The following is a 27,622-nucleotide window of genomic DNA, read 5'->3' on the forward strand; positions in this document are numbered from 1 at the left end:
CGGATGTGTCTTACATGCTGCTATATATTTGAGGAATGACATTTTCACTCCTGTGTTGTATCGTGTTTACTCACGACTGAGAGGAGAACCTTGCTGATAAAGGGTACCATTCATAAACTTTTAGTTTATGCCATGAATGGGAAGGTCTGTTATTTATTTAAAAAAATTTTTTTTAACGTTTATTCATTTTTGAGAGAGAGAGAGCATGAGTGGAGAAGGGGCAGAGAGAGGGAGACACAGAATCCGAAGTAGGCCCCTGGGTCCAAGCCATCAGCACAGAGCCTGATGTGGGGCTCGAACCCACGAACTGTGAGATTAAGACCTGAGCCGAAGTCGGACGCTCAACCGACTGAGCCACCCATGCACCGATAGGGATCTGTCATTTATTTAATAGAAACTTCACAGTAGTTGCTTTGAACTGTGCAGTAAGTACCTAGTTTTCCCAAGGGTGTCCAAACAGAAACAAACGTAGAGCTGCAGAATTTACTAGTTTTATCAACATAGTGCCTTAGAATGTTCCCTCCAAAATGCAATACGTAATACTCTCAAACTCTTATTTGAAGAATATAGTGTTCAACATTTTAGCTTTTAAAATGGGAGTTATAGGGGGTCTTGGTGGCTCAGTTGGTCGAGCGTCTGACTCTTGATTTCAGTTCGGGTCATGATCCCAGGGTCTTGGGATCAAGCCCCGTGTCAGGCTCTGTGCTGACTGGGCATGCAGTCTGCTTAAGGTTCTCTTTCTCTTTCCCTCTGCCCCCCTCCCCACTTGTATGCATGCTCTCTCTCTAAAAATCAATCAATCAATCAATCAATCAATCAAATGGGAATTATAAAGCTATATTCCTAATGTGAAAAAGCATCCTCCTAATTGATGGCCAATTTAGGGAGTACTGGAGAAGATGTTGCCTGAACAGGGACTAATAGGAGAAGGGAGAAGAAAAGGTGGGATAGGAAAGTGACAAGAGAGAGAGAAAACAGTTAAGAAAACAGAAAACTGCACTAGAGTCTCTCTGTTTTCTTTTCCTCTTGAGGGAAGGCCTCCTTCCCTTTATTTGCCCCTGTTGTCCCCACACCCCCTCTTGCCCCTTCACCCATCTCCCCTTTACAAGACCATTTCACCCATCTTCCAGCAGCTCATAGCTTCAGCTGTCCCCCTTCTCTGTCTTAGTGAGATTTGTCGCTCCTGGGACCTTACTCCTATCTCCTGCAGGGGCCGGGGAGAGCCAGTGACAGACTGCCCCTAGGAGAGACATGTTTTATCACCTGTCTCTGCAGATTCTGGGTTAGGCCCCCGGGATGCCGTTCTTATTCTGACTCTCATTCCTGAATTTCTCCATCCTGACTCTAAATGTTAAATGCTGCTTCCTGGGCTCTGCTGTTCTGTGGTCCTAACATCCTCACTGCTCCTGGAGAAGCCCAGATCTGTAGCAGGATTCTCTGCTATTAGTTCTGGCCTGCTGCTCAGAGGAGCCGATCCTCCTGCCTCGGTCCATTCTAAATTGCCCTGGTAAATGCAGTGTCCTCAGGCCTTCCCGAGGAACACGGTTTGCTGGTTGGTTTTCTGGTCTGACCCGTTAGGCCCATCTAGGATGCCCAGTTGTCTGGTCTTTAGAGCTGTCCCTTCCACCACAGTCAGCAGTTCTGGCATCTGTATTTCATTTAATATGGGATATCACGTCTGCCAAGCTTCTTGGAGCCATCCCTGTAGTGTATCAGCCTTGGCTGTCTTATTCCCTGCATCGGTGTTAAATCCTGTGTCAAGGAGAAGTGCCTCATCTTGGGGCGCCTGGGTGGCTTAGTTGGTTAAGCGCCCAACTTTGGCTCAGGTCATGATCTCACGATTTGTGAGTTCAAGCCCTGCATCCGGCTCTGTGCTGACAACTCAGAGCCTGGAGCTGGCTTCAGATTCTGTATCTCCCTCTCTCTCTGCCCCTTGCCCTCTCTCTCTCTCTCTCTCTCTCAAAAATAAACATTAAAAAAAAAAAAAGAAGTGCCTCGTCTTTTTATTTTTTAAAGTTTATTTCTTTGTTTTGACAGAGAGATAGAATGACTGGGGGAGGGTCAGAGACGCGGAGGGAGAAAGAGAATCCCAAGCAGGCTTTGCACCACCAGCTGTGGAGCCTGACTTGGGGCTCAAACTCACGAACCCTGAGATCATGACCTGAACTGAAATCAAGAGTCGTACTCTTAACCAACTGAGCCACCCAGGTGCCCCTCAAAGTGCCTCATCTTAACTGTTATCCAACTTTATATTCTACCCCTCCCTGATCTAGCACCCGCACAACCATTCCTGCTGTACTCGCCCATATACCAGTATATGTTGGCCCTTTGCTCCTTTGGCATATAATCATTTTTCTTTTCTTTTCTTTTCCTTCCTTCCTTCTTTTTTTAAAGCCTTATTACTGGAACCAGAGCAGCTTTAGTCTAGTGCTAATATTCCCCCTCTGGTGAAGCAATATACTTGGGAGTATTTTACCTGGTGCCCATGACTTCTGGGGTTTTCCCCATGCTGTCTGGCGGGAACTGGCACTCTTCCTATCCCAGTGTGAGCTGCAGGGATTGGTCTCTCCAGGTCTTGTCTCGGCCAGCTTCCTCATAAAAGCTCATTAGTACTCGGCTAAAGCCTGGGTGGGAAGGACCCAGAGCTCCCTCCCTGCTCCATTTTCTTTTTCGTACCCCTCCCTGAGAGCTCTGGCCACTGTGGCTTCATTGAACTTAGGGGGGCCCAAGGTGTGCCTTGGCCTTGACGTTTTCTTGTGTAGTACGCTGGGGGAGTAGTGCTCACTTTATTTCCGTTTTTTTCAGCAATCACTATCCTTTGTTGTCTGACGCCCAATGTCTGGAAATCATTGTTTTATGTATGTTCAAATTTTTAGTTGTTTTAAGTGGCAGAGTAGTTACCTACCGCAGAAAAACAGGTTGCCTGCAAAATTCCGTGATTTAGAACAATAACATTTATTATCTGCGTTTCTGCTGGTCAGAATTCCAGGCGTGGCTTCACCTGCTCCTCTGGCCCAGAGTGTCTCATGAGGCCACACTCAGGGTCAGCCAGAGCTGACATCATCTCAGGGCTTTTCTGGGGAGGGATCTGCTTCCAGACTCACTCACGTGGTTGCCGGTGGGATTCAGTTTCCCACAGGCTGCTGGGCTGAGGGCCTCAGTTTTTTGCTGGCTGTTGGCTGGAGACTGTCCTGGGTTTCTTGTCACATGCGCCTCTCCAGAGGACAGCTCACAAGATGGCAACTTGTTTCATAAGAAGGAGCAAGGGAGAAGAGCCAGAGAGAGAGTGCGGGCAAGAGAAAGGTCACAGTCTCTTGTAATCTAATCTTAGAAGTGACATCCCATCACATTTGCTGAATTCCATTCATTAGAAGCAAATCACACCCGAAGGGAGGGGAGTGTATGTAGGCATAAACACCAGAAGGTGGAGATCACTGTTCTCTTTCCTCTTTTGTCTCTCTATAGTTGGGGCTGATTATCATCTATTTCAGAATTGGGAAGTGTGTTGGGATCCCCCAAACAACCCTCTAGTTCGATGATGTGCTCAGAGGATGTAGAAGATTCCGCATATTGTAGTACTGAACTATGTTTCATAACAGCAAAGGACACAAAGCAAAAGCAGCAAAGGAAGTCCAGAGAAAACCACACAAACTTCCAAGAATCTCTCCCAGTGGAGTCGTGCACAGCACGCCAAATTCCTCTAGCATCACAGTGTGACTGTGTGTGAAGTCTGTCTACCAGGGAAGCTCATCAGAGACCGTCACCTTCTGCCCAGCATGGACCCAAATCCCAGACCCCCAGAGGGCAAGCAAATGTTCAGCATAAACCATGTCGTCTGCATACACAGTTTAGGCTCAGTGAGCGACTTTCGTCAGTTAGGGAATGGCGGGAGCCCCCCTGGATCCAAATACTCCAATGACAATGAAGAACCAACCTGTAAGCTGGCCTGTCTTAAGGATGGCAGTCTCAGGCCTCCTCTATGTTAAGTCTTTTCTGCACAGGAGGGAACGGGACTTTATATTAAGCTTACCATAAATAATGGTGATCGGTCAAAATACTTTGTTAAATCAGTGATTCTGGGTGTACACCTAGTGGTGAGGGAGAAATGGTGCTTTTTAGGGCCTTGAAATATAAGGAGCTTCATTCAGGCAGTAATCCTAATGGTTAGATCCTGACTCAAGTGTTACAATGCGTATTTTTCGGTAAGCTTAGGAAAAATGAAATTTCGGTGGTGTATTGGTATACATCTGTTGCTTCCACAAATATTTATTGAGCACTTGGTTTTTACCTGGCTTCTGTGTTAGGTCTTAGCTATAAAATGCTGAGCATGTATGTCTGTGGTCTTGGAGATTATACTCAAGTAGGGGAGACAGATTTAAACACGGAAACACAGAAATAAATCATTACAAATATAGCATTTCCTTTGTAGGAAAAGAAATATTCATGTTCTGTTCATTCAATGTACATTTTTCTATGTACCTGCTTTGTGCTACTGTTCTGGTGTGAACAAAACAGAATTCCTGCTCTCACGGACCTTATATTTTAATGGTGGGGGAGTGGAACAGAAAATCAATCAATCAGTCAAACAAACGTTTCAGACTGTGCTAAGTGCTAGGAGGAAAAATAAAGCAGGATGGAGTGACAGAGAGACAGATAAGGTGGTCAGGAAAAGCCCCACTGAGCAGAGTAACTTCTCTGAATAGATGATGTGTAGGTGGAATCCTGATTGAATTAAGGAAACAGGCCATATAAATGTCAGCACTCAGGTGGAGGGAACTGCAAAAGTAAAACCCCAAAGATGGGAAAGAGTTCGGTGTGTTTGAGATTTGTGTGGCAGGAGCCCTTGAACAGGGGAGAGGAGTTAGGGAATTAGGTCAGAGTTTTATCCAGGACCAAGGTCATGGAGGGTCTGTAAGAGAAGAGTTTGATTTCCTTCCCAGTGTGACGGGGAAGCCTACTGTAGGGCGTTTAGCATGACAGTAACATAATCAGATTCATGTTTTCACAAACACATAAACATTTTAAATAGAAATACAACAGTACACAACACACATAAATCATAAATACGCAGCTTGGTGAATTTCACACAGTGAACACACCTGTGGATCGTTGTCCAGATCAAGCTATAGAAAGTGAACAGCTCCTTAGTAGCCTCTGTTATATCCCTTGTAGTCATCTTTCCCTCTTAGTCTAAAGATAACCACCATGTATTGGTTTGCCTGTTTTGAGTTTTATGAATGCTGTCACATTTTATGTACCCTTTTGTGTTCGACTTTTTTTTTTAACGTTTATTTATTTTTGAGAGAGAGACAGACTGTGAGCAGGGGAGGTGCAGAGAGAGAGGGAGACACAGAATCCAAAGCAGGCTCCAGGCTCCGGGCTGTCAGCACAGAGCCCGACGCAGGGCTTGAACCCACAAACTGCAGGATCATGACCTGAGCTGAAGTCGGATGCTTAACCTACTGAGCCACACAGGTGCCCCTGATTTTTTCACTTAGTATTATCTTCGAAGTTCATCCATGTTGTATTAGCTGTAAATTTTAAAAATTTCATTTATAGTAGGTCATTTTATGAATATACCGCAATTTATTTTTCAATTCATTTTGATGGACGTTTGGCTTGTTTCCAACTTTTAGCCCTTATAAATAATGGTGCTCAGAATATTTTGAACATAGTTTTATATGTGTGGATTTCTGTTGAATCTATATCTAGGAGTGAAGATGCTGGGACTCAGGATATGTATATTTCATGGCCAAACTTTAACAGATATTATAAGCAGTTTTGCAGTTTTTCAAAGTGGTTGTACTAATTTATACTCCAATAGGCAGTATTTGAAAATTCTCATTTCTCTACATCCTTGCCAATAATTGATTGCCAGTTAAAAAAAAAATTTTTTTTAGCCATTTTGGTGTATGTTTAGTAGTATCTTATGGTTTAAATTTGCATTTGTCTGATAATTAATGAGGTTGAGCATCTTTTCTTACACTTATTGACCATTTCAATTCCCTCTTTTGTGACGGGTCTGTTCACATCTTTTGCCCCTCATTCACTAGCTCTAAGAAGTAGGTGAGTTACCTAATTTCTTTGAGTATACTGTTAAAAACTCATAAAATAGGACTAATGTCATCTAATTTTCAGTTTCTTTGAATAGTCTTTATTTGAGTAACAAAGCAAGTTAGTATCAATCCCAGGCCTTCATTTTTCAGAAATCCTTAAGAACTGCTTATTAAATATTTCACTCATTGACACTATCTACTCAAATATAAAGGTTTTTAAGGATGGGAGATCCAGATAATAGAGAATCAACTTTCAAAAAATAGGACTTGTTTGTAAGATAAACTCTTGCTTTGTCCTGTGGAAATTATAATTATTTAGTCAAAATTTGAATTACTTCTACAACAACAGTATCAGTATCATCAACAAAAATCTGGAAATTGATTTGGGAGATGGTCCAGCCAGCTAGTATTCAAAGAAATGCCCTATGTTATCCAATGCAACCATAAATACCTGTTCTATAACCAAAGCAAAGGAGTGTAAAGGAATGTAAAAAGCCCTTCTTTTGATATAGAATTCCCTTTTGGCTGTTCAGGCTGTTCATAAATTTTTTAGTAAAATTTATGTAGGTTGGATTTGTATTTTTTATGAGTATTGTATGGACTTTATAGTATTTTAAGATACTCCATATGTGGCTGGTATATTTATGCCTATTGAAAAATTGTACTTGTAAATGGTTTTAGAGACTTTAAATTGTTATATCTTTGCTTTTCTGATATACTGTTGAATCATTTCTGTGTTTTAGCTAATTAAAGGACTTTTTCTACGTGAAAATATTATCTATTAAAAATGATCCATTTTATGATGTAGTTTCCAGAAATATGCTAGGTTGAAAGGCAGTTATATTTATAGGACATAAATTATGGAGTGATTAAAATAATTTATTGCTTTCTAAAAGGCTCTATCCCAGAGTTCCTTTAAATAGCAAACTCCACAAAATGTGTATAAAATACTTTTTAATATTTAATCATAACTTTTTGTGAACAAATTACAAAACAAGGACCTCCTGCATTTGGAGTTTTTTACGTAGCTGGGTTTTTGAAATGAGTAAAACACAATTGGGTTCGACCAAGAAATAGTGACGCATTTGAAAGGGCAAAAACAGACCCCCCACATTCCTACATTAGTAATTGGATGGCAGCCTGGTTTCTCCATCTCGAAGCCCTGTCTTCCCCAGGGGACTATGGATGCTTAGATCACATCATCTCGTTTGCCTTTGCTGGACCAGGCAACTCAAAGGTGGACCCACTGTCATGTCTCTCTGCCTCACGTTAGGGCGCATCCCAGTGCTCAGACTGATTTGAATGTGAGATAGTTGGGCCCTTCTTAGAGTGACTTGTTGTATACTCTCTGAGATCTGGGGTCTGTTTCCCCACATGGTCGTGTCTGAGTTCTTGTGTATTTTAAGCTCTCTTTCTAGTTCCCAGAGATTTTGCTTTGATTTCTACAACCATGTTTTAAGCTATTACTGTCAACCCTCATTTATAATTTTGTATGAGAACTGTGTTCTGAACTCCAATGACGACATGTTTTCTTGTAATTCAATCTTAAACAAGCTGGAGACTCTCTGTGTATTTTTTGTCTGTGTTATTTATATTATAAGTCTTTAAGAATAGGATGTTACAGACAAAGATGTTTAGTCTCACTACTAATGAGAGAAACAAAATTAAAACAATAAGAACCACTTTTCATTTTAGCGTATTTGCAGAGATTAAAAAATGACTACCCATTGTATGCTGGAATACGGATACAGTGGTCTCATGTATTGTCAGTGGGTTTGTGACTTTGTTTTATAGATGGCACTTTGGAATTTTGTATGGGAAACTAAAAACAAACAAAACTATTTGAGCCAGCAGATCTATGCTTAGAAATTTATCCTGACAACTACTTATGGGTTTTCACAAATATTGTCTTTAAAGTGGTTGTAATAGTAGTAATACTAATAGTAAGAGTAGCATAGGGAAGTTTAATGTACTGTGTACATATCTAAATGACTTACCCTATTTAGAACATTCCATATGTTCATAGGAATGAACATATCCTATTCACTAGGGAAGAGTGAATAAATAAAATGTTTATTCATATGATAAAACATGTTAATATGGAAAGGCATTCATAACATATTAAATAAAAATAAGTAGATTAAAAGAACATTTTTCCCAAGTGCATATTTATATGTATTTACATATGAAAAATTCTGGAAGGATGTATATATACACCAAAATATTGACATCCATTTTCTCTAGAGGAGCACTGGTACATGAGTTATTTTCTTTTGGCTTTAGTTCTATTTTCTAATATGTCTTTAATGAACATAACATGTACTATGTGTTTAAAAAACATAAATTATGAAAGGAAAAAGAAAGATAGGTTACCCATTAACTATTTTCCCCAGATTGCTGAAACAGTCTATCAGTGGCGTTGTGTAGTGGAAAAGTTTCAGGATTAGGAGACTTGGAAACACAGGTTCTGGTCCGAACTATGTCACTCATTAGCTACGAGACCATCAGCAAGTCTCTCTGGGCCTCAGTTTCTGTATTTGTGAAATAAATTTGTTGAACTAGATCTCTGATTTTTAAGCTCCCTAACAGACTGTTGGAAGTTTCTATAGAACTAGCAGAATGAAGCCAGCTTCTGTACAGACTCTCCCTGCCCGTCTCTCCCAGACAGAGCAGCTCGATGTATTTGATATCTTGTATACTGAGCTTCTGTTTTAGGATACCCTTTAACCAAAGGTAAGGGAAAGGAAAAAAAAAAAATACCCTGTTTCTAAGATTCAGTAATTCTAAGTACTTTTTACGCTACTTCCTTTAAGCTTCACACCTTCATATTCATTGGGGTATAAGGTTCTTATCGGGAAGACCTTATCTTACATGTGTCAACCTTGCTCTCCTGGAAATAACAGGTGTCAGACTATGATAGGCTACATTCATTGAGAGCTAGTGAGGAAATTAATCTTCTTGTCTGATGTAATACTCTCTTCCTGATGTAATACTGACCTACCCTACTTCAGTTTGGACCCTAATGAATAGTTGGGGTCACCAATAATAATTGGGTAACTTTTGGCAAATTATTTAACCCCTTGGAGACTCAGTGTTCTATTTTATGAAATGGTGAATGACCAAGTTGGATTATATTATCTCTATGTTTCCTTCTAGGTCCATCAAATTCTGTGAAATTATGTAGTCTCTACAGTTCAGTCCAATGAAATTGAGTCAGCTGCTAACCTTGGTTGCCAGTATAGGGTCATTGATAATCATAAATTAAATTAGATTTGGAAAATTTATTTGTATGTTCGTTTAACCAGCCCCTGACTTTGTAGATCATTACAGTGCTTCAAACAAAATAGTGAAACCACATGATACGGGCCTGACGTTCTCTACATTTGTCTTCTCTATCCCATGTGTATGCTCAGAGTTACTTGTGTCTGCTCAGAGGGGACTGCATTATTTGTTGGTAGCTAAAATGAACTGAAGTTTAAGCTTAAATTGGAGATTCCTGTCTGCCCAAAGGGTAGGGATATAATTGTTTTTAACCTAAAAATAAAATCTGTTCTCTGATTGAGAGTCAACAAGATTTTATTCATATCAGAAAATAAGTAGCTTCTGAAAATAACTCATGTAATAAAGCTTCTTTATAAGAAAATACGTGTAAAAATAGACATCTGTATTTGAGTTTATGGCTATTTCTCTATCTTTGTTTGATAGGAAATAGAGCTATATACATTTACTGTCTCAATTGAGAAAAATGGGGGAAAGAGTAAACAATAATTCCACAAGATTTTAAATTAATCGTTTTATATTATCCTTTTTTAAATTAAAAAAAAATTTTTTTTTTTATTTTAGAGAGAACATGAATGGGGAGAGGGGCAGAGCAAGAGAGAGAGAATCTTAAGCAGGCTCCATGCCCAACACAGGGCACCATCCCACGACCCTGGGATCATGACCTGAGCTGAAGTCGAGAGTTGGACATTGAGCCACCCCGGTGCCCCTATATTATCCTTTTTTTCTTAAACTCTGCTCATTTAATTCATTTAAGTTTAATTTGCTTTTCATGTACTACTTCCTGTCAGGTTTTTGTTGGGCACTGGAATAAGACATAGACCTGCTCCTCAGGAAGCTGCTCTGTGATTAAAAAGACAAAGGTATAAACAAGTAATTATACTACGGTAGGATATGTTGTACAGTAAGGACGTTCTGTCGGGTAAAGGACCTGAGAAACTGCTTCAAAGTAGTGGTTGGGGAATTCTGCTGTAAGGAACTCTGGCACTGAGAAGGCAGTGGACCATTCAGCACAGACGGAATTTTCAGAATACAACCTGTCAGCAAGGAATATGCTACACAACATTGAAGGCAGATGGGCAAAGTTATTAGTGCTTGCAAGCATGTTCATTGTAGAAAATCTAGGAGTTATTTAGAAAAAAGAGAAATCTGGCCTTTGATTCCAAAGATTGTGTGTGTGTGTGTGTGTGTGTGTGTGTGTGTGTGTGTGTGTGTGTGTTTAAAATAATTTTTATAGGAGCGCCTGGGTGGCTTAGTTGGTTTAGAGTCCGACTTTGGCGCAGGTCATGATCTCACAGCTCATGAGTTCGAACCCTGCGTTGGGCTCTCTGCTGACACCTCAGAGCCTGGAGCCTACTTCGGATTCTGTGTTTCCAGCTCTCTCTGCCCCTCCCCTGCTCACGATCTGTCTCTCTCACTCTCTCAAAAATAAATAAACATTAAAAAAATACTTTTTATCATACTCTGACTTTTATATTTTACTTTTTTCCTTAGCATTGTGTTTGGGCATGCCATTTACCATGCCATTAACCATTTTTTCACAATCATGACTTCAGTAGCTATATCATGATTTTATTTATTCCTTTCTATTGCTGTTATTGGACCTTTAGTTTCCAATTTGCGTTTATAATACCTTGGAATGAACATCTTAGAATATGAATCTTTGCCCTTATCTCTTATTACTTTGCTACTTATTAGGTTAAAAGGTATAAAATTTAAGTCTCTTGATAAATATTGCCAAATAGGTTTACAGAAAGAGTATGCTCCCAGGTAGAAGTGTATGAGAATTTTCATTTGATTCCATTTTCTGTAACACCATGGGACCACGTTTTTGCCTTCTTCCCTTCCTCCCCAGTCCTTCCATCCTTCTTTTCTTTTCTCCTTTCTTTCTTTTCTTTTCTTTCTTTCTTTCTTTCTTTCTTTCTTTCTTTCTTTTCCTGATTAATTTTAGTGTACTATTTTTTCTTCCGTGTCCTTCTCTATCTAGAAAGAATCAGTTAAGTAATTCCCTTCAAAAATCCTTAGGAGAAAAGTATTTTGGAAGCTGAGTATCTTTCCTTTATGATTTGAAAATCTCATGAAATGAGAATTTAGGAACTGATTAATTTCATGTTTAAGAAGAAAATTCTAGCAGTATAATACTATATTGGGAAAAGAGAGAGGTATGTTGTACTAAATGATCAATTCTGTCATTGCATCTTTATGATTAGCAGATATTTTCTGGCAAGACAGCAGCAAAGGAGGAATGTAACTAAAACTATGTTCCTTGATTTTGGTAGATATATTTAAAAGGCAATAGATTATAAGTTCTCAGTAGAGCTTGATAGACTTTGATGCTGTGGGCAAAATGCTTGTCCTTGCATAAATTGTATTAAACTGTGAATATTTGCATGATATAGTGCTGTTGTTTTGTTGTTTGGGTCTATGCTAAATGTGACTACCACTGTACTCTTTTAAATCTACATTTAGCAAATGCTTTATTTCTTTCCATTCTTTGGCTCTTTCCTGCCTTTAGGAAGTTCCATATTTATTAAAACTCAGGAAAGGAAAAAGCAATTAAGCAGAAATTTTAATACTTAATAGAGTACTGCTGCATGGTTTGTGGGAGAAGTACATCACTCTGCATCCCTTCAGCTAAATATGAATACATAAATAAATACGTTTATGTAAAGCAGATTTAAATAACTTTGGCATTCCAGTTAATAGTCATCATTTCATGTAAATCTGTTCCTAGTATGCTCAGAAGGCGTTCGACAATCAAGCTGATAAATTTCTGTGACGTTTCGTTTTTCGTGGGTAGTTAGTTTGGAATTTTGGTTTCTGTAAAATCTAAATTATATAAGGCCTTATTAAAAAGAAGTATTTGAAGTCTATTGGAGATCATTCTTCTGTGTGGAGTCTTCTGTATGGATTTAAGTATGCCTTGCAATCTAAGAGGACAAATTTATTAGATTAAATAAATACTTGAGTTAGTTGAATGTGTATTTAGTTGTATTTGCCCTTAATAAATGGATTGATGAACTATTTTAAAAATGAAATATTGTTTATAAGTCACGAGTATTTTAAGGAGAATCAGATTGAGTTCTTTTACATTTTTGGATAGAGAGCTGCTTTTTAGAGAAAAGGTTTCTACAATTGGAGTTTTATGTTTTAGGACTGCGGGAAAGTCACTTTACTTCTCTGAGCTTCGTTTTGAAAAAAATGGAAATCCATGTGTCTCAAAGTTGTAATACCACTTAAATATGGTGACACTGACAACACATGGGCGATGCTCACTGGACGTTAGCTGAACTTTTAGCATCACTTATGCTCATATTTGCTTGTAGTTAATATCGGAAGAATTTTTGATATAATGATGTATCTTGAAGTAGAAATATCTCTCCCTTATATGAAGTGGAATTCAGGCGCTCAGTTGTTCAGGAAACAACCCTGCAGTGTGTACAGCACATGCAAAATACTTTATAAAAATATTTTTTCATTTGATTTCTTTTTCTCTAAAACCAAAGCCATAAATGATTTTTTTTTTAATGAGAAATGAGGTTCAAATATTTCCAGAGATAGCACTAAGGCAGTATGAGTGAAACTGAGGTGGAAATATTGAGAAAAGTCTGTGTGTTCAAAGAGAGATGGTCTCCTAAACCATATGTTCCTCTCGGTAAAGTAGGATGATAGGGATAAACTATGGTAGTGTCTGCTTATGGCCATAGTCCAGATCAGATTTCTGAATTACACATTGAAATTTACTATATTAGCAAGCCATCTTCTGGCATTAAATTGTAAAGGCATATCCCATACAGGTAAATACCATAAGGAAACCATCTAAATAGTATATAAACCTATGTAAATGCCTTAAAGAAAGTAGGTAAATCCAATGTAAATACTTTATTTTTTTAAAGTTTTTATTTATTCTGAGACAGAGAGAGTGAGCATGTGTTTGTGTGCTTGTGTGCGAGCTAGTGGGGGAGGTGCAGAGAGAGAGGGAGAGAGAATGCCAGGCAGGCTTCATGCTGTCAGCACAGAGCCCGGGGTGGGGCTCAGTCCCACCAGCCCCGAGATCATGACCTGAACCGAAATCAAGAGTTGGTCGCTCAACCTACTGAGCCACCCAGGCACTCCCTATGTAAATACTTTAAAGAAACTATGGTATAAAGGATGTCCTTCCAACGGGGAGATGTTCTTAGAGGCTTTAAAAAATATATATTTTTTTAATGTTTGTTTATTTCTGAGACAGAGACAGAGCATGAGCGGGGGAGGGGCAGAGAGAGAGGGAGACACACAATCTGAAGCAGGCTCCAGGCTCCCAGCTGTCAGCACAGAGCCCGACGTGGGACTCAAACTCACAAACCGTGAGATCATGACCTGAGCCCAAGTCGCTCAACTGACTGAGACACCCAGGTGCCCTGAGGCCTTTTTTTTTTTTTTTAATTGTAATTGCAAAATAACTGGAAAAAGGCCTGTTTCCTTTTATAGGATAAAAGATAAATAAGATGTGGTATATTCACAATGGAATTTTATATACCAGTGAAAATCAGTGAACCACATCAGAGATGGGGCAGCCGTTCCATCAATCCCTTTCCTCCTCTTTCTGGCAAATAGTTTAGTCACATTCCCCAGCCTACCTTGCTTTAATGAATTTTTTAAGTAACAGAATTAGAAGGTGATGCCAGAGGCTGTTAAGGAAGAAAAAAATGAATGCAGAAAATATGCCAGTTAGATTCAGTCATACCTGCTTCCGGAACCAGATTAGTAAGGAGGAACTCCTTAAAACTGTAAGGAAAGGTTTACATGTGCCAGAGGACTCATGAGGATTCTCGTTCCACGTATTATTTTGAAAGTGATTTCGCTATTTTAGCAGACAAACTCAGACTTTCCCCTGTTATCATGAAGACATTTATTATTAGTCACAAGAGGACCAAGGGAGAGAGTTAAGTAGGTGTCATCTAAACCTGTCACCACCACTGATAACACAACTCAGAGAATATGCCCAGGAAATGGGGGTGAATGGTTGTGAAGAGAAGTACATTCTGACTTTTATCATCTTGTCGTCTTATGAGCCTGATAATATTACCAGGTTATATGGGTCATAAGTAAATTCGAAATAACTTTTCGGGGCACTGGGTGGCTCATTCGGTTAAGCTTGACTCTTGATTTCGGCTCAGGTCATGATCTCACGTTATGTGAGATCGAGCCCTGCATCATGCTCCGTGCTGATGGTGTGGAGCCTGCTTGGGATTCTCTCTCTCCATGTCTCTCTCTGTGTCCCTCCCCTACTCTCTTTCTCCTAAAAAAAAAAAAAAAAAAAAAGATAAAAAGATAAACTTTTCAAAGTCATAATAGTTTAAAAAACATTAAAATTTCTCGAAATTTCACAATAATCTCCCCAATTTTTAAATTTACCACAAATTTTAAAATACCTATCTTTTATGAGGGTGAAGTTGTAAAATTGAGGAATTAAGAATTTGTGTCTTTGAAATATTGGGATCTGAAAATCAGAGAGAAAGAGACAGAAGGGAGAAAAGTGCATCTATGTAAAAATTACATTTAAAACCAGAACTCTGAATAGGAAAGGAAATCACATAAAAAAAATACTGATTCAAAATAATTGTAAATCATAGCATATAGGAATAGCAGCAGAAAGGGACCTATGTCAACAGTCAACCTAGATAAAAGATATTATAGGAATTTGCAAGGAAATAATTAATGTAAAAATTAAGAGTTACATTTTAAAAATTAAATCCAGGTATTTAATTTGAAATATTTTAGACTAAAGTCATCTAGATTTTTCAGTTTCTTTGCTCATCATCTTTTATCTCTTAAATATTAAAATGCCTACTGAGAACTAGAATCCTTGGAAAAACACATCTAGATACATCTTTAGGAGACTCTAGAAACAGAAGCTGCAAGTCAAGGGTTAGCAAGCATACTTAGCATATAAAAAAACTTTATTCAAGTGTGTTTTAGCTTGAACTTGGAAGTTAAATTAGACTTTAAACAGACAAACCCTGAAAAACATCATGTTTCCACATATGTTGAAAAATTTTGCAGAGAAATGCCACACCAAGGAAACCTAATATGTGAGGAATAATTTGCTGTAAGATTAACCTCTCTGTGGCATTACAACTATGGAGGAAGTACTTTAAAGATAAGCAATATCTAAATGATGGTTGTCATTTCCTTTCTACTCATGACACAGAAGCTAAAGAGTAAGTTCTATCACCTACTAGCCGGTTGGTTTTGACGGGTTACTCAGTCACCATGAATCCAGGTCTCCATCAGACTTGCTATGATGTCTGTAAAAATCTAGTAGAAACTTTAATGGAGAATCCAGATTTTTCTTTTCCCTTCAGACAACACTGTGGTTTATGGTTCATCTGAGTATCTGAAAACTGTTTTCATGATACCTTTTTGAAAGAAGCCATTATTTATTGGTGACTTCTGGGTTTTTTTAAAGAACAGTTAACTAGTGCTTAGTATGTGTGATTTACTGGGTTTTTTTTTTGTTTTTTTTTTGGTTTTAACATTGTTTTCCAGTTCTTTTTTTTTTTTTTTAATTGTTGTGTTTATTTATTTATTTTGAGAGAGAGAGAGAGAGAGAGCAAGCATGACAGGGGCAGAGAGAGGGAGTGAACAAGTGGGGATGGGGGGAGGGGTAGAGGAGGGCAGTATCTCAAGCAGGCTGTGCCCTGTCAGCACAGAGTTCCATGTGGGGCTCCATCTCACAAATGGTGAACTCACGACCTGTGCAGAGATCAAGAGTTGGACACTTAAGGGGCGCCTGGGTGGCTCAGTCAGTTAAGCGTCCTACTTCAGCTCAGGTCATGATCTCATAGTTCGTGAGTTCGAGCCCCGCATCGGGCTCTGTGCCGACAGCTCAGAGCCTGGAGCCTGCTTCGGATTCTGTGTCTCCCTCTCTCTCTGCCCTTCCCCTGCTCACGCTGTGTCTCCCTCTGCCTCAAAAATAAACATTAAAAAATAAATTAAAAAATAAAGTAAAATAGTTCACCTTATAAAAAAAAAAAGAGTTGGACGCTTAATTGACTCAGCCACCCAGGCACCCCATGATTTACTGTTTTAAGCACTTTACAGACTTTAACTCTTTTAATCCCATAAGGATGTGAAGTATGCACTGGTATTATCCTCATAGTAAAGATGTGGAACTGAGGCACAGATGCGTTAAGGAACTTATCCAAGGTTCACAGCTGGAGAACCAAGGACCCAGGCCCAGGTAGACTGGCTCGAGTCCGTGCTCAGTCCCTTCTGTGCGATCCCATCTCCTTGGGTTATCAAAGAAAAAAATCCAGCCAGACGACAGCCTTACCTGTGGTAACATTTCAAAACTGTAAAGGAGAAACATCTTAAAAGGGTGTTGTATCGGGGCACCCAGTGGCTCAGTAGGTTAAGCATACAACTTTGGCTCAGGTCATGGTCTTGCAGTTCATAAGTTCAAGCCCTGCATCAGGCTCTGCGCTGACAGCTCAGGGCCTGGAGCCTGCTTCATATTCTGTGTCTCCCTCTCTCTCTACCCCTCCCCCAACTTGTGTTCTCTCTCTCTCTCTCTCTCTCTCTCTCTCTCTCTCTCTCTCTCTTTCTCTCAAAAATAAATAAAAACAGGGGTGCCTGGGTGGCTCAGTTGGTTGAGCGTCCGACTTCGGCTCAGATCATGATCTCACGGTCCGTGAGTTCGAGCCCCGCGTTGGGCTCTGTGCTGACAGCTCAGAGCCTGGAACCTGTTTCAAATTCTGTGTTTCCCTCTTTCTCTGCCCCTCCCATGTTCATGCTCTGTCTCAAAAATAAAATTAAAAAAAATAATAATAATAAAATAAATAAATAAATAAATAAAAACATTAAAAAAAAAAAAAAAGAATGTGTTATCAGTTTGAAGTCTGGCCTATGGGTAGCCTGGGTGGCTTAGTCAATTAAGCCTCTGACTCTTGATTTCAGCTCAGGTCATGATCTCCACGTCCTGAGATCAAGCCCTGTGTCAGGCTCAGTGTTGAGTGTGGAGCCTGCTTGAGTGAGATTCTCTCTTGCCCTCTCCCTGTGCCCCTCCCCTGCTTGTGCACGCACCCATGCCTGCTCTCTCTCTCTCTCTCTCTCAAAAAAAAAAAAAAAAAAAAAAAGCCTGGCACTAAAATAAGAAAAATCTTACTTTAGGAAACTGATAACATTGTCAGTGGTAAGATAAACTAAAATACTTTCAAAGTAGGAGTAGGACTCATAATCTTAGGTATATGATAGAATTAATATTAGAATTTTTTAAGCTGAACACAGCCTGGTTCCTGGAAACTTCTAGGAAGCTATCCAGATTCTACTTAAAGTACAAGTAGTTACAAAAGATAGCTGAGGGGTCATATATTTATTGTGTGCATAAGCATTCTTTTGTAACTCTTGTGTTTACTTTCATGACAGCTCAGGATAACATTTAGACTTTGTCCTTTTTACCTATGTGAGTGTTTTTTTTTTTAATATCTTCATTGAAGTATAATTTACATGCTATAAAATTCACCTGCTACTGTCAGTTTGCATTTCAGTGGTTTGCACTAAATTTATACAGTTGTGGAACTTTGATCACAACCTACTTTTAGAACATTTCTATCATCCTAAAAAGTTCCGTCATGCCAATTTGTATTCTCATCCATGAGGTTTTAATTTCCTTTATTGTTATATGATTGTTTTCCTTTCATACCTTCTTTCACTCCTTTGGGTTGCTTTGTCTAATTGTTATGTCTGGGTTTTATGCAGTTAGTTTTCGTCCTTTATTTTGGTTTCTTTTAACCTTGAGCTATTATTTATTCAATCGAGTGACCTTGTTATGAAGTCTTTTAAGGGGATCAAATGACAGTCCTTAATCCACAGAAATTTAACTGCCATTGTTCTAGTCTCTTGGTTACCTCTTGCACCCTGACGCTGCTAGTACATGACTTGATGCTCATGGTGGGGAGGTGAGACGTGTGGAGAGGGACATGCCTTAGGGGTCTTCTTAAGTGGAGGATTCTGTAACTGCGGTGCCCTTCACCGTGTGCCTGTGGTTTGCTCTTCTGATAAAGTCATCACATCAAATGGCTCTGTGGGTAAGTAGAAAAGGAGTAGAGAAGGCCCATATGTGTATTTCTTTTCATCTTCTCTTTCTATGTGGAAAGAAGTATAACCCTCCCTTCTGTCCTGTCAGGAAAAGGTAGGAGGCTGGAGAGGATTTAGTGTGATGTTCTGGGAAGGTGGAATAATAGAAACAATTGAGCTATGTTGCATTAAAAAATCTTTAAAAGTTTTCAGGATCAAAAAAGAAATTCCTTATTCTTCTTCATCCCATCCTCTCCATTTTTGTGAAGAAGTCAGTAGAATAAGACATAGCAGGCTTAGTTAAGAAACTTGAAACATGAACTCATAATGCAAGAGGGTTATCTCTATATTCAAAGGAAAAGTAAAGACAACTTGAATATATTTGGAAGCTCAGGGGCCAAGTCATAATACTTCACTCAAGATAAATTTAAGACATGGACAGTTTTCAAAGTGCTAAAATTGTAGTCCTGCAGGAAAGTGAAATTTAAAAATATAATAAATTAGATCAAAGAGCTATTGGGGAGAAGAATCTGTGCAGACTACAGAATAAAAGAGAAGAAACATAATATGACATAGGGGAGATATTCTAGCTTTAGATTCAGGAAGCCATGATTTTAATTCTTGCCCTGACACTAGCCAGCAGTAATCTCAGATAAATCGCATAACCAATTTGGGCCTCAGTTTCCTCATGTGTAACATGAAACGATTTATTAATCTTAAGTCTTGAAGAGTCTTTTGTGCTTTACAATTATGTAATAAGATGGCAACACATGAATAGATGTTTATTATTAGCCATTAGGGAAACGCAAAGTATAATCACAGTACCTATCGCTACACACCTATAACAATGGCTAAAATAAAAAATAATGACAGTACCAAATGCTGTCGAGGAAGCAAAGAAATTGGATCACTCATACATCATACATCCTGGGAACCTAAAATTGTATATTCACTGTGGAAAATAGTTAGGCAGTTTCTTACAAAACTAAAGATGCAGTTACCATATAACCCAGCAACTATGCTCTTGGACATTTATTCCAGAGAAATGGAAATTATGTTCACACAAAACCTGTATACAAATATTTGTAATATATTTATTCATAATAGCCCCAAATTAAAAACAACCAAGATGTCTTTCAGACAAACTGTGGTGTATCCATACCGTGGAGTACTGTTTAGCAATGAAAGAGATGAGCTGTTGACACATGCAACAACTTGGGTGATTCTGCAGAGAATTCGGCTGATTGAAAAAAGGCAATCCCAGAAGTTTACTGACTGCATGGTTCCAGTTATATAACATTGTTGAATGATAGAAATACAGAGCAGAGTAGTGGTTGCCTAGAGTTAGGGGCTGGGTGAGGAGCGAGGGGAGAGGGTGGATGTGGTTATGAAAGGACCACAGGAGAGATCCTATGGTAAAAGCACTGTTCTGTATCTTGACTGGTGGTGAATATACAATTGTACACATGCAATAAAACTGCACAGAGCTAAACATAAACAGGATACAAGTAAAACTGCTCTGAATATGATGAATGGATGCTATCCATGTCATTATCCTGGTTGTGATACGTACTATAGTTTTCCAGGATGTTGATGTTGAGGGAAATTGCATAAAGATTAAGGAGATCCCTTGGTGTTATTTCTTACAAATGCATGTGAACCTATAGTTATCTTAAAATTAGAAGCTTAATTTAGAAAACAAAATAAATTATGTATATTTTATTTATCCTTGTATCCTAACTGGGTGGAACAGTGTTAGATACACAGTAGGTTCTCAGTATTTATTTACTGAATAAATGGGGGGATTGCTTATGTGCATGTATAAAATGATTCTTTCATTTGGATCACAAAAGGAGGATCTAGTCACCGCTTAAATCTTGACTAAACTATTTAGGTGATTAAGCCCAGAATAATAACCTTTATCCTGCAAACTTTACCTAATTGTATGATCACTTTTGCAGTTACTTGAGACTCAGCTTGATTCCCCCATGTTGATGTTTGCTCTTACTCCCTCTTTCTAGCAAAGTCCTAGAAGGGAGGATAAACTAAAATGCATTTATGATAAATTAGCTTCAGGTGCACAAAGTCTCCATAGATGATTTCAGTCTTGATTATTGTAGCTTTATGATAAGCCTTGAATTCTTGTTCTGTAAGTACACCAGTTTTGTTCTTTTTCAAATTTGTTTTAGCTGTTTGGATTCTTCTCATTTTAAAGTGAATTTTAGAAATGGTATGTTAACTTCTAAACAGAAATCTCCTGGATTTTTATTGTGATCTCATTTCTAGATCAATTTGGGGAGAGTTGACATTTTAAGAATACTTAGTCTTCTGATCCATGAACATGGTATATCTCTCCATTTATTTAGATATGCTTTAAATCTCTCGGCAGTGTTTTGGATTTTCAGTTAATAAGCCTTGCAAATCTTTTGTCAGATTTGTCCTTAAGTATTTCGTATTTTGAGCAGTATTTTAAAAGTTTTTTCAGTTACCAATGCTTATTGTAAGTATGTAGAAATACAACTGATTTTTGTATATTGCATATTATTTTCATTCACATTCCACTGACTAGAATTCCATTGACTAGAATTTGGTCACAGCTGCCCTTATGGCAAGTTTGCCTGGAGAATGTTACTATCTAGTTATCTTTCCAGGAAGAAGAGAAAATGAAATTGATGAATAGCTAACTACTAACAGCCCAAATATTGACTGTGTGATGAAAATATTAAGGATTTAGAAGTCTCTTGGATTTATTTTCTTTGTAGTGTAATAAATTTTTTATCATGCAAAAATTAATTTCAGGACATTTTTTAAGTTTTAACACCTTTATATGAAGCAAGTCATTCTGAAGGAATAGGTAGATTCACTAGTGAAACATAATAAAAATATAATAAAAGGAAGCATGTTCAAGTATTTGCCATTTGACAAAGGTGGCATTTTTTTTTTTTTAAGTTTATTTATTTATTTTGAGAGAGAGAGAGAGAACAAATGGGGAGGGTCAGAGAGAGACGGAGAGAGAGAATCCCAAGCAGGCTCTGTGCTGTGAATGCAGAGGCCAAGGCAGGGCTTGAACTCAGGAACCATGAGATCATGACCTGAGCCGAAATCAAGAGTCGGATGCTTAACCAACTGAGCCACCCAGGTGCCCCAATAAAGGTGATATTTCAAACTGCTGAGATGAACTTGGAATTGTAATTTAATACAAAATCTTAGCAGTAATGCAGACACAATTTTGAGATACCTATTAGATTGGGGAGATAGCTGGGCTAGATTTAAAAATTAGGGGTTGTCTATATATAAATGGTATTTAAAGCATTAGACTGGATGAAATCACCAAAAGACAGAGTAGAACTAGAAAAGTCTATGGACTGAGCCCTGGATATTCCCAATGTCAGCAGTTGAGCAGATGACGTAGTAACAAAGGAGACTAAGAAATAGCCTATGAGTTAGGAGTAAAATCAGTATAGGAAGTCAAGTGGAGACAAATTTTCAAAAAGGAGAAGTGATTCTTGAACCCATTGGTAAGTCACATTAAGACAAGAACTGAGAATTGACTGCTCAGTTTAGCAATGTGGAAGCCGTTGGTAACCTTGACCAGGACAGTATCAGGGAATTAGGGGATTCAAAAGAAAATGGGAGGAAAAGAATTCAAGAGAGCAACTATAGTCAACTTTCAAAGAGTTTTGCTCTACAGGATAGGCAGAGTGGTGGTGGCAAACAAGGGGGTAGCTTGAGAGGGCTATGTGGTTCGAGGATTTTGTTGTTGTTGCTTTAAAATTAAAGGACTTACAAAATGTGTCTATGCTGATGGGAGTATAGTAAAGAAAATAGATGATGTGAAGGAGAGGGGAGAATTGCAGGAATCACATCTGTGAGCAGTAAAAGGGGTCTGGTACATGGGTAGGGACCCCAGAAGAGTGGGCCATCGGAGCAGGATTGTGATGAGAAAGAGGGCAGGAGAAGCTGGCCACAGCTGTAGGGGGGTAGATGTGGCAAGCGACTAAGCTCTCATCTCATGGCCTGTGGTTTTCAGTGTGACAGAAAGCAGGGTCATTAGCTGCAAGTGAGGACGAGAAGGGATAAAATAGTCATGTAGCTCGAATATACTGGACAGAACTATATTATTATTGGCAGACAACAGTAAAAGCTCCCTTGAGGTTATGAACTTAAAATGAAAACAGCTTCGTATTTATTTATTTGTTTGTTCGATTTCTTTCTTTCTTTCTTTCTTTCTTTCTTTCTTTCTTTCTTTCTTTCTTTCTTTCTTTCTTTCTTTCTTTTTCTTCCTTCCTTCCTTCCTTCCTTCCTTCCTTCCTTCCTTCCTTCCTTCCTTCCTTCCTTCCTTCCTTCCTTCCTTCCTTTCTTTCTTTCTTTCTTTCTTTCTTTCTTTCTTTCTTTCTTTCTTTCTTTCTTTCTTTCCATCTCCGCTCATGTTTGGCCACATAGGTGCAGGCCCAGAGCAGGCAGTGTTAATTATTTATCCGAGGTTAGATTGTGTCAAGGTTAGGACTTCGAGGAAGGAAGAGAAAGGCAATGGAGTGAATTGAAACTGGCTTACAAGGGAAGTGAGAACATGAGGTGGTGAGGGACAGGGAAGAGGTAGGAGGCAGCAGCTCCAGATGGCAGACTTAGAAGAGCTGAGGGATGGATGGGAGGGAATGAAGAGTGGGTGTTTGATTTGCGATTATGCAGGGTTTTCAGCCATGACCAGATGAAAGCCAAGAGTGGAAGAGAAGAGAGCAGAATGCTGGATAGCCAGGGTAGTGGAAGGACTAGCTGTGTGGGTACTGAATTTGTGCTCAGGACTTGAAGGTCTTGTCTGTTATTTTCTAATTATCTTTTATTTCTGTTGGACTCTCTGATAACAGTTTTAGTGTTCTTAGTAAGAGAATCACGTCTCTTCTTTCATAGTTTGTGTTTCTTAGTGCTTTACGGGATGGTCATGGTGTTAGCTTCATACCTTCTATCGCGTTTTCAGTTTTAACTGTTAGACTTACCAAGGGTTCTTTCTTGCATCTGATTACCTTTCATAGCATCCCTTTCTAGAAAAATCACGATGATCTACGTGATTTGTAATACAAAGAATATGGTTCCTCTTTCTCCTTAAGGTTTGTATCTGCACTCATACATATGGTTTTTGTCCAAGTGAGGAAGTCTGTTGAATTTTCTAGTTAACTTTTAAATGTCTTTTTATTTTAGGTATCAAAGAGTAAAGATGGAAAAGAACAAAGTGAAACTGTATCACCATCCGAAGATGAAACATTCTCCTGGCCAGGTCCCAAAACAGTTATGTTGAAAAGAACATCTCAAGGCTTTGGTTTTACATTGAGGCATTTTATTGTTTATCCCCCAGAGTCTGCAATTCAATTTTCATATAAGGTAAGAACATTAATTAAAGGAAGTTAAAAACAACAACAACAACAATGCAAGGCAGTTCCTGTCTCCTTCTTATCTTCCTCTCATCCTCCCCTTGTGCCTTCCTTATGAAGGCTCCATCCTTCTGGAGGTTAATGAGGTTGTTATTGCCACGTTTTGGGGAGGGCACTTTGAATTGAATTGAGGCTTGCTTTGATTTTACTGGAATTTCTAAATAACTATTCACATATGGGTATTTTTTTTTTTTTTATATTGTAGGATGAAGAAAATGGCAACAGAGGAGGTATGCTATAAAAATTTTAATTTTTCTCTGTTTTGCTACATGTCTTTCTGTTCCTTAAGTAGTATTAAATGAGCTGATACAGTTTTTCGAGTCCAAATATATATATAACTCTTAGATGGGAGAGCCCTAGAAATGAAATAATTTTACTGTTTTATGGATTCCATTGTCTCAGCATGATTTCAACATGTGGTGATTTTATTGTGAATTATATGTTAGTGCTTATGCAGGGGAACATCTATGATTCTGAGGAAAGTAATTGTGATATTTTTATTTAATTAGTAATCTTTTAAATTCACTAATTTTTTTTTAGGTAAGAAATGCTGTGTGTTTTATCTAGCAGATTTTTTGACTCAAATAGTGAAAAAGAGAGTACTTGGGGTCTTCTCATAGTTAATCTTACTCTTGACTGAAGCATTATCTTTAATAAGCTTATTAAAAGGAGAATCAGGCCGGGGATGGGGATATTTCTTATTAACGTCCACTCATTTTTGTTTTAATTTTATATGAACTCTGATGAGTTAAATGTCACACACAATAAAATGTGCCCATTTTAAAAACTTTTATTTCTAGATGATTTTAGACTAGAATAAAGGTTGCTAAAATAGTACAGAAGTTTCTGTATATCCTTCGTTTAGCTTCCCATAATGTCCAACAACTTACACATTCGTGGTACAGTGAACAGGACTAAGAAATTAGCATTGGTCTGATACTGTTAATTAAACTACAGACTTTATTTGTTTTTTTACTAGTTTTTCTACCAGCATCTTTTCTCCGATGCGAGATTCCACATTGCATTCAATTGTCTTGTCCCTTTGTCTTCTCTAGTCTGTGACAGCGCCTCAGTCTGTCCTTGTATTTCATGGCCTCAACACCTTTGAAGAGTACCAGTGCGTTATTTTGTACAGTTCCCGTCAGTTTGGCTTTGTCTGATGTTTTCTTATCATGACTTTGAAGTTACACCTTTTTAACAAGAATGTCATGTTTGCACCAATCTTAAGTGTACAGTTATACATGTAAGGTACATTTTGATAAATCTATAACTTGTGAAACCACCATCCCAATCAAGCTCTAACACCAAAAAGAACCTTTCTGTAGAATCAGTAGGTTTTACACCTGAAACTGATGTAACATTGTATATTGCTATATACTTCAATAATTAAAAAAAAAAAAAAAAAAAAAAAAAACCTTTCCATCATTCCATAAAGTTCCCTTACACAGCACTCTGCTGTTCCTAGACAACCACTAATCTGCTTCCCATCACTGCAGATTAGTATTTCTTATAAATGGAATACCGTATCATGTACTTGTTTGTGTCTTTTGCTTGCTGTAGTATTTTTGAGGTTCCACTGCACGGTACAGATAGATACTAACACTGCTCTTTCATTTGTTGCTGATTAGTGTGTTTGAATACACCGCAGACTGGTTATCCACCCGTTTGTTTATCCACTCCCCTGTTGATGAAACTTTGTAATACCCATATCTGATTTGCGGTCTTAGAATGGTCATGCTAAGGGCTAAAGGGGAAGAAAACAATTTCTTTCAGCATTATCAAAAGTATTCTGTGAGTGTAAGGCCAGGTAGGACCCTTCATAGGTTATCACTGTTGTGCAGGGAGGGCCACTCTTGTGTCACCATCTGTCATGCACTGGGGTTCAGGAAGAATTCCAAATGTTACTTGGCATGAGCTAGAAATAGGTGTTAGCGAGGAAAGGGAAAGCTTACAAAACAGCTTCAGCAAGAGGAAGGAGGATGTGGGTCTTCTGTCCTCCCATCGTCCCTCAGGACGATGTGCTGGTGCTCAGGTGGCCTGTTACACACAGCACCTAGAATAATGCTGTCTTTTAAGAAACAGTCTGACTTATGTAAAGTCAAGAATTGGTGGATAAAACAGGGTATAGTTAGTATGATATGATCATATCATATCATATCATATCATATGATCATATCATATAGATAGATGATGATGATGATGATGAGAAGATGATGGTGATGATGATGATGATGATGATAATGATGATGATGATGATAATGATGATGATGATGTGGAGGAGGAGGGGGAGATAGTGTGGTGGCAGTGGTGGCAGCTGATTTATAATGTGCCGGGCACTGTTTTAAGATTTTTTGTGGATTAGTTCATCAACTTTCTGGGGTGGATATTATCACCTCCCTATTTTAGATGAGGAAACTGAAGCATGAAGTGTTTAAGTAATTAGCAAGGGACAGCATTGGACCACAAACAAGCCATCTGGTTCTAGGGTTTCCTCTCACTTTCTACCATGGTTTTGCAGAAAATTCTTTACTTTCATAATTCATCCTTGGAAATGTAAGAAAGAGCATTCTGTTCCCTTGAAAGGTAAAGAGTATTAAAATACCTTAATTCAACTTTCATATGCAATTTTGGTTAACATAGTCTTAGCATTTTATACTTGTTCTTTAATTTTCTTCTTCTTTTTCCTAACTGAACATGTCCTATTGGCTTAAGTCTGTTCAGCAGAAGGATAAAGCATTATTGCTTTAATATTTGCAATTGATTTCCATCTTTGATTTGGTTATATTTTTGATACCTATGCATCTCATGACTGATAGAATGTTTTTGGTATTTTTCACTTAGTTGTAAGAGATGTTAAGGGCATTCATAGGTATTTACCAAAGATAAATGAAATATTTGCCTGCAAAACTATTTGTACAGGAATATTCATAAGTGCTGTATTCATAATAAATAAACACTGGATTCAACCTAAGTATTCATCAATATAAGAATAGATAACCAAATTGTGGTGTATCAATGCAATGGAATACACATAGCCTTGTGGATCAATCTCATAAACATTTCTTATATTGAAGTGAAATTCACATAATACAAAATTCACCGTTGTAAAGCGAACAATTCAGTGACATTTAGTATAGAATTAAAGGTCATGTATGAAACGTACATCTATCACCTCTGTCTAGTTCCAAAACATTTTCATTGCTCCATAAGGAAGCCCATATCCATTAAGCTGTCATTCACTATTCTCCCCTCCCCAAAGTCCCTGAGAAATCCCAGTCTGTCTTCTGTCCCTTTGGACTCACCTATTCTGGATATTTTATAAAAATAGAATGATACAATATATAATGTTTTTCATATGGCTTCTTGCATTTTGTGTAATGTTTTTGAGTTTTGTCCATGGGGAACAGGAATCAATACTTCATTCCTGGCTGTATAGTATTCCCTTGCATGTATATACCACAGCTTGCTTATCCATTCACCCATCGATGGACATTTGGACTGTTTCTACCTTTTTTGGCTATTGTAATTAGTGTTGCTATGAACTTGTGTATGCAAGTGTTTATTTGAGTCCCTGTTTTCAGATCTCTAGGATATATATCTAGGAGTGGGATTGCTCCGCTGTTATGTGGTAATTCTGTGTTTAACATCTGGGGACCTGCCAAACTGTTTTCCACATTTCCATGGTAACTGTACCATTTTTACATTTGCACCAGCAATGTGTGAAGGTCACAGTTTCTCCGCATCCTCATCAGTGCCTGTTATTTTCCATTTTTGAATTATAGCCAGTCTAGTGAGTGTGAA

General features: G+C 38.3%; 1 protein-coding gene across 1 annotated transcript in view; it reads left to right on the forward strand.

The window, feature by feature from the left end:
* Positions 1 to 27,622, forward strand: part of ARHGAP21 (Rho GTPase activating protein 21) — a 133,180-nt gene that overhangs the window by 33,914 nt on the left and 71,644 nt on the right. Inside the window, 2 exon segments of the mRNA XM_058681681.1 lie at positions 23,592 to 23,771; positions 24,027 to 24,051. Of these exon segments, the coding sequence (XP_058537664.1) occupies positions 23,592 to 23,771; positions 24,027 to 24,051 (205 nt within the window).

Source organism: Neofelis nebulosa, chromosome 8 (genome assembly GCF_028018385.1).
Source record: "Neofelis nebulosa isolate mNeoNeb1 chromosome 8, mNeoNeb1.pri, whole genome shotgun sequence".
NCBI lineage: Eukaryota > Metazoa > Chordata > Mammalia > Carnivora > Felidae > Neofelis > Neofelis nebulosa.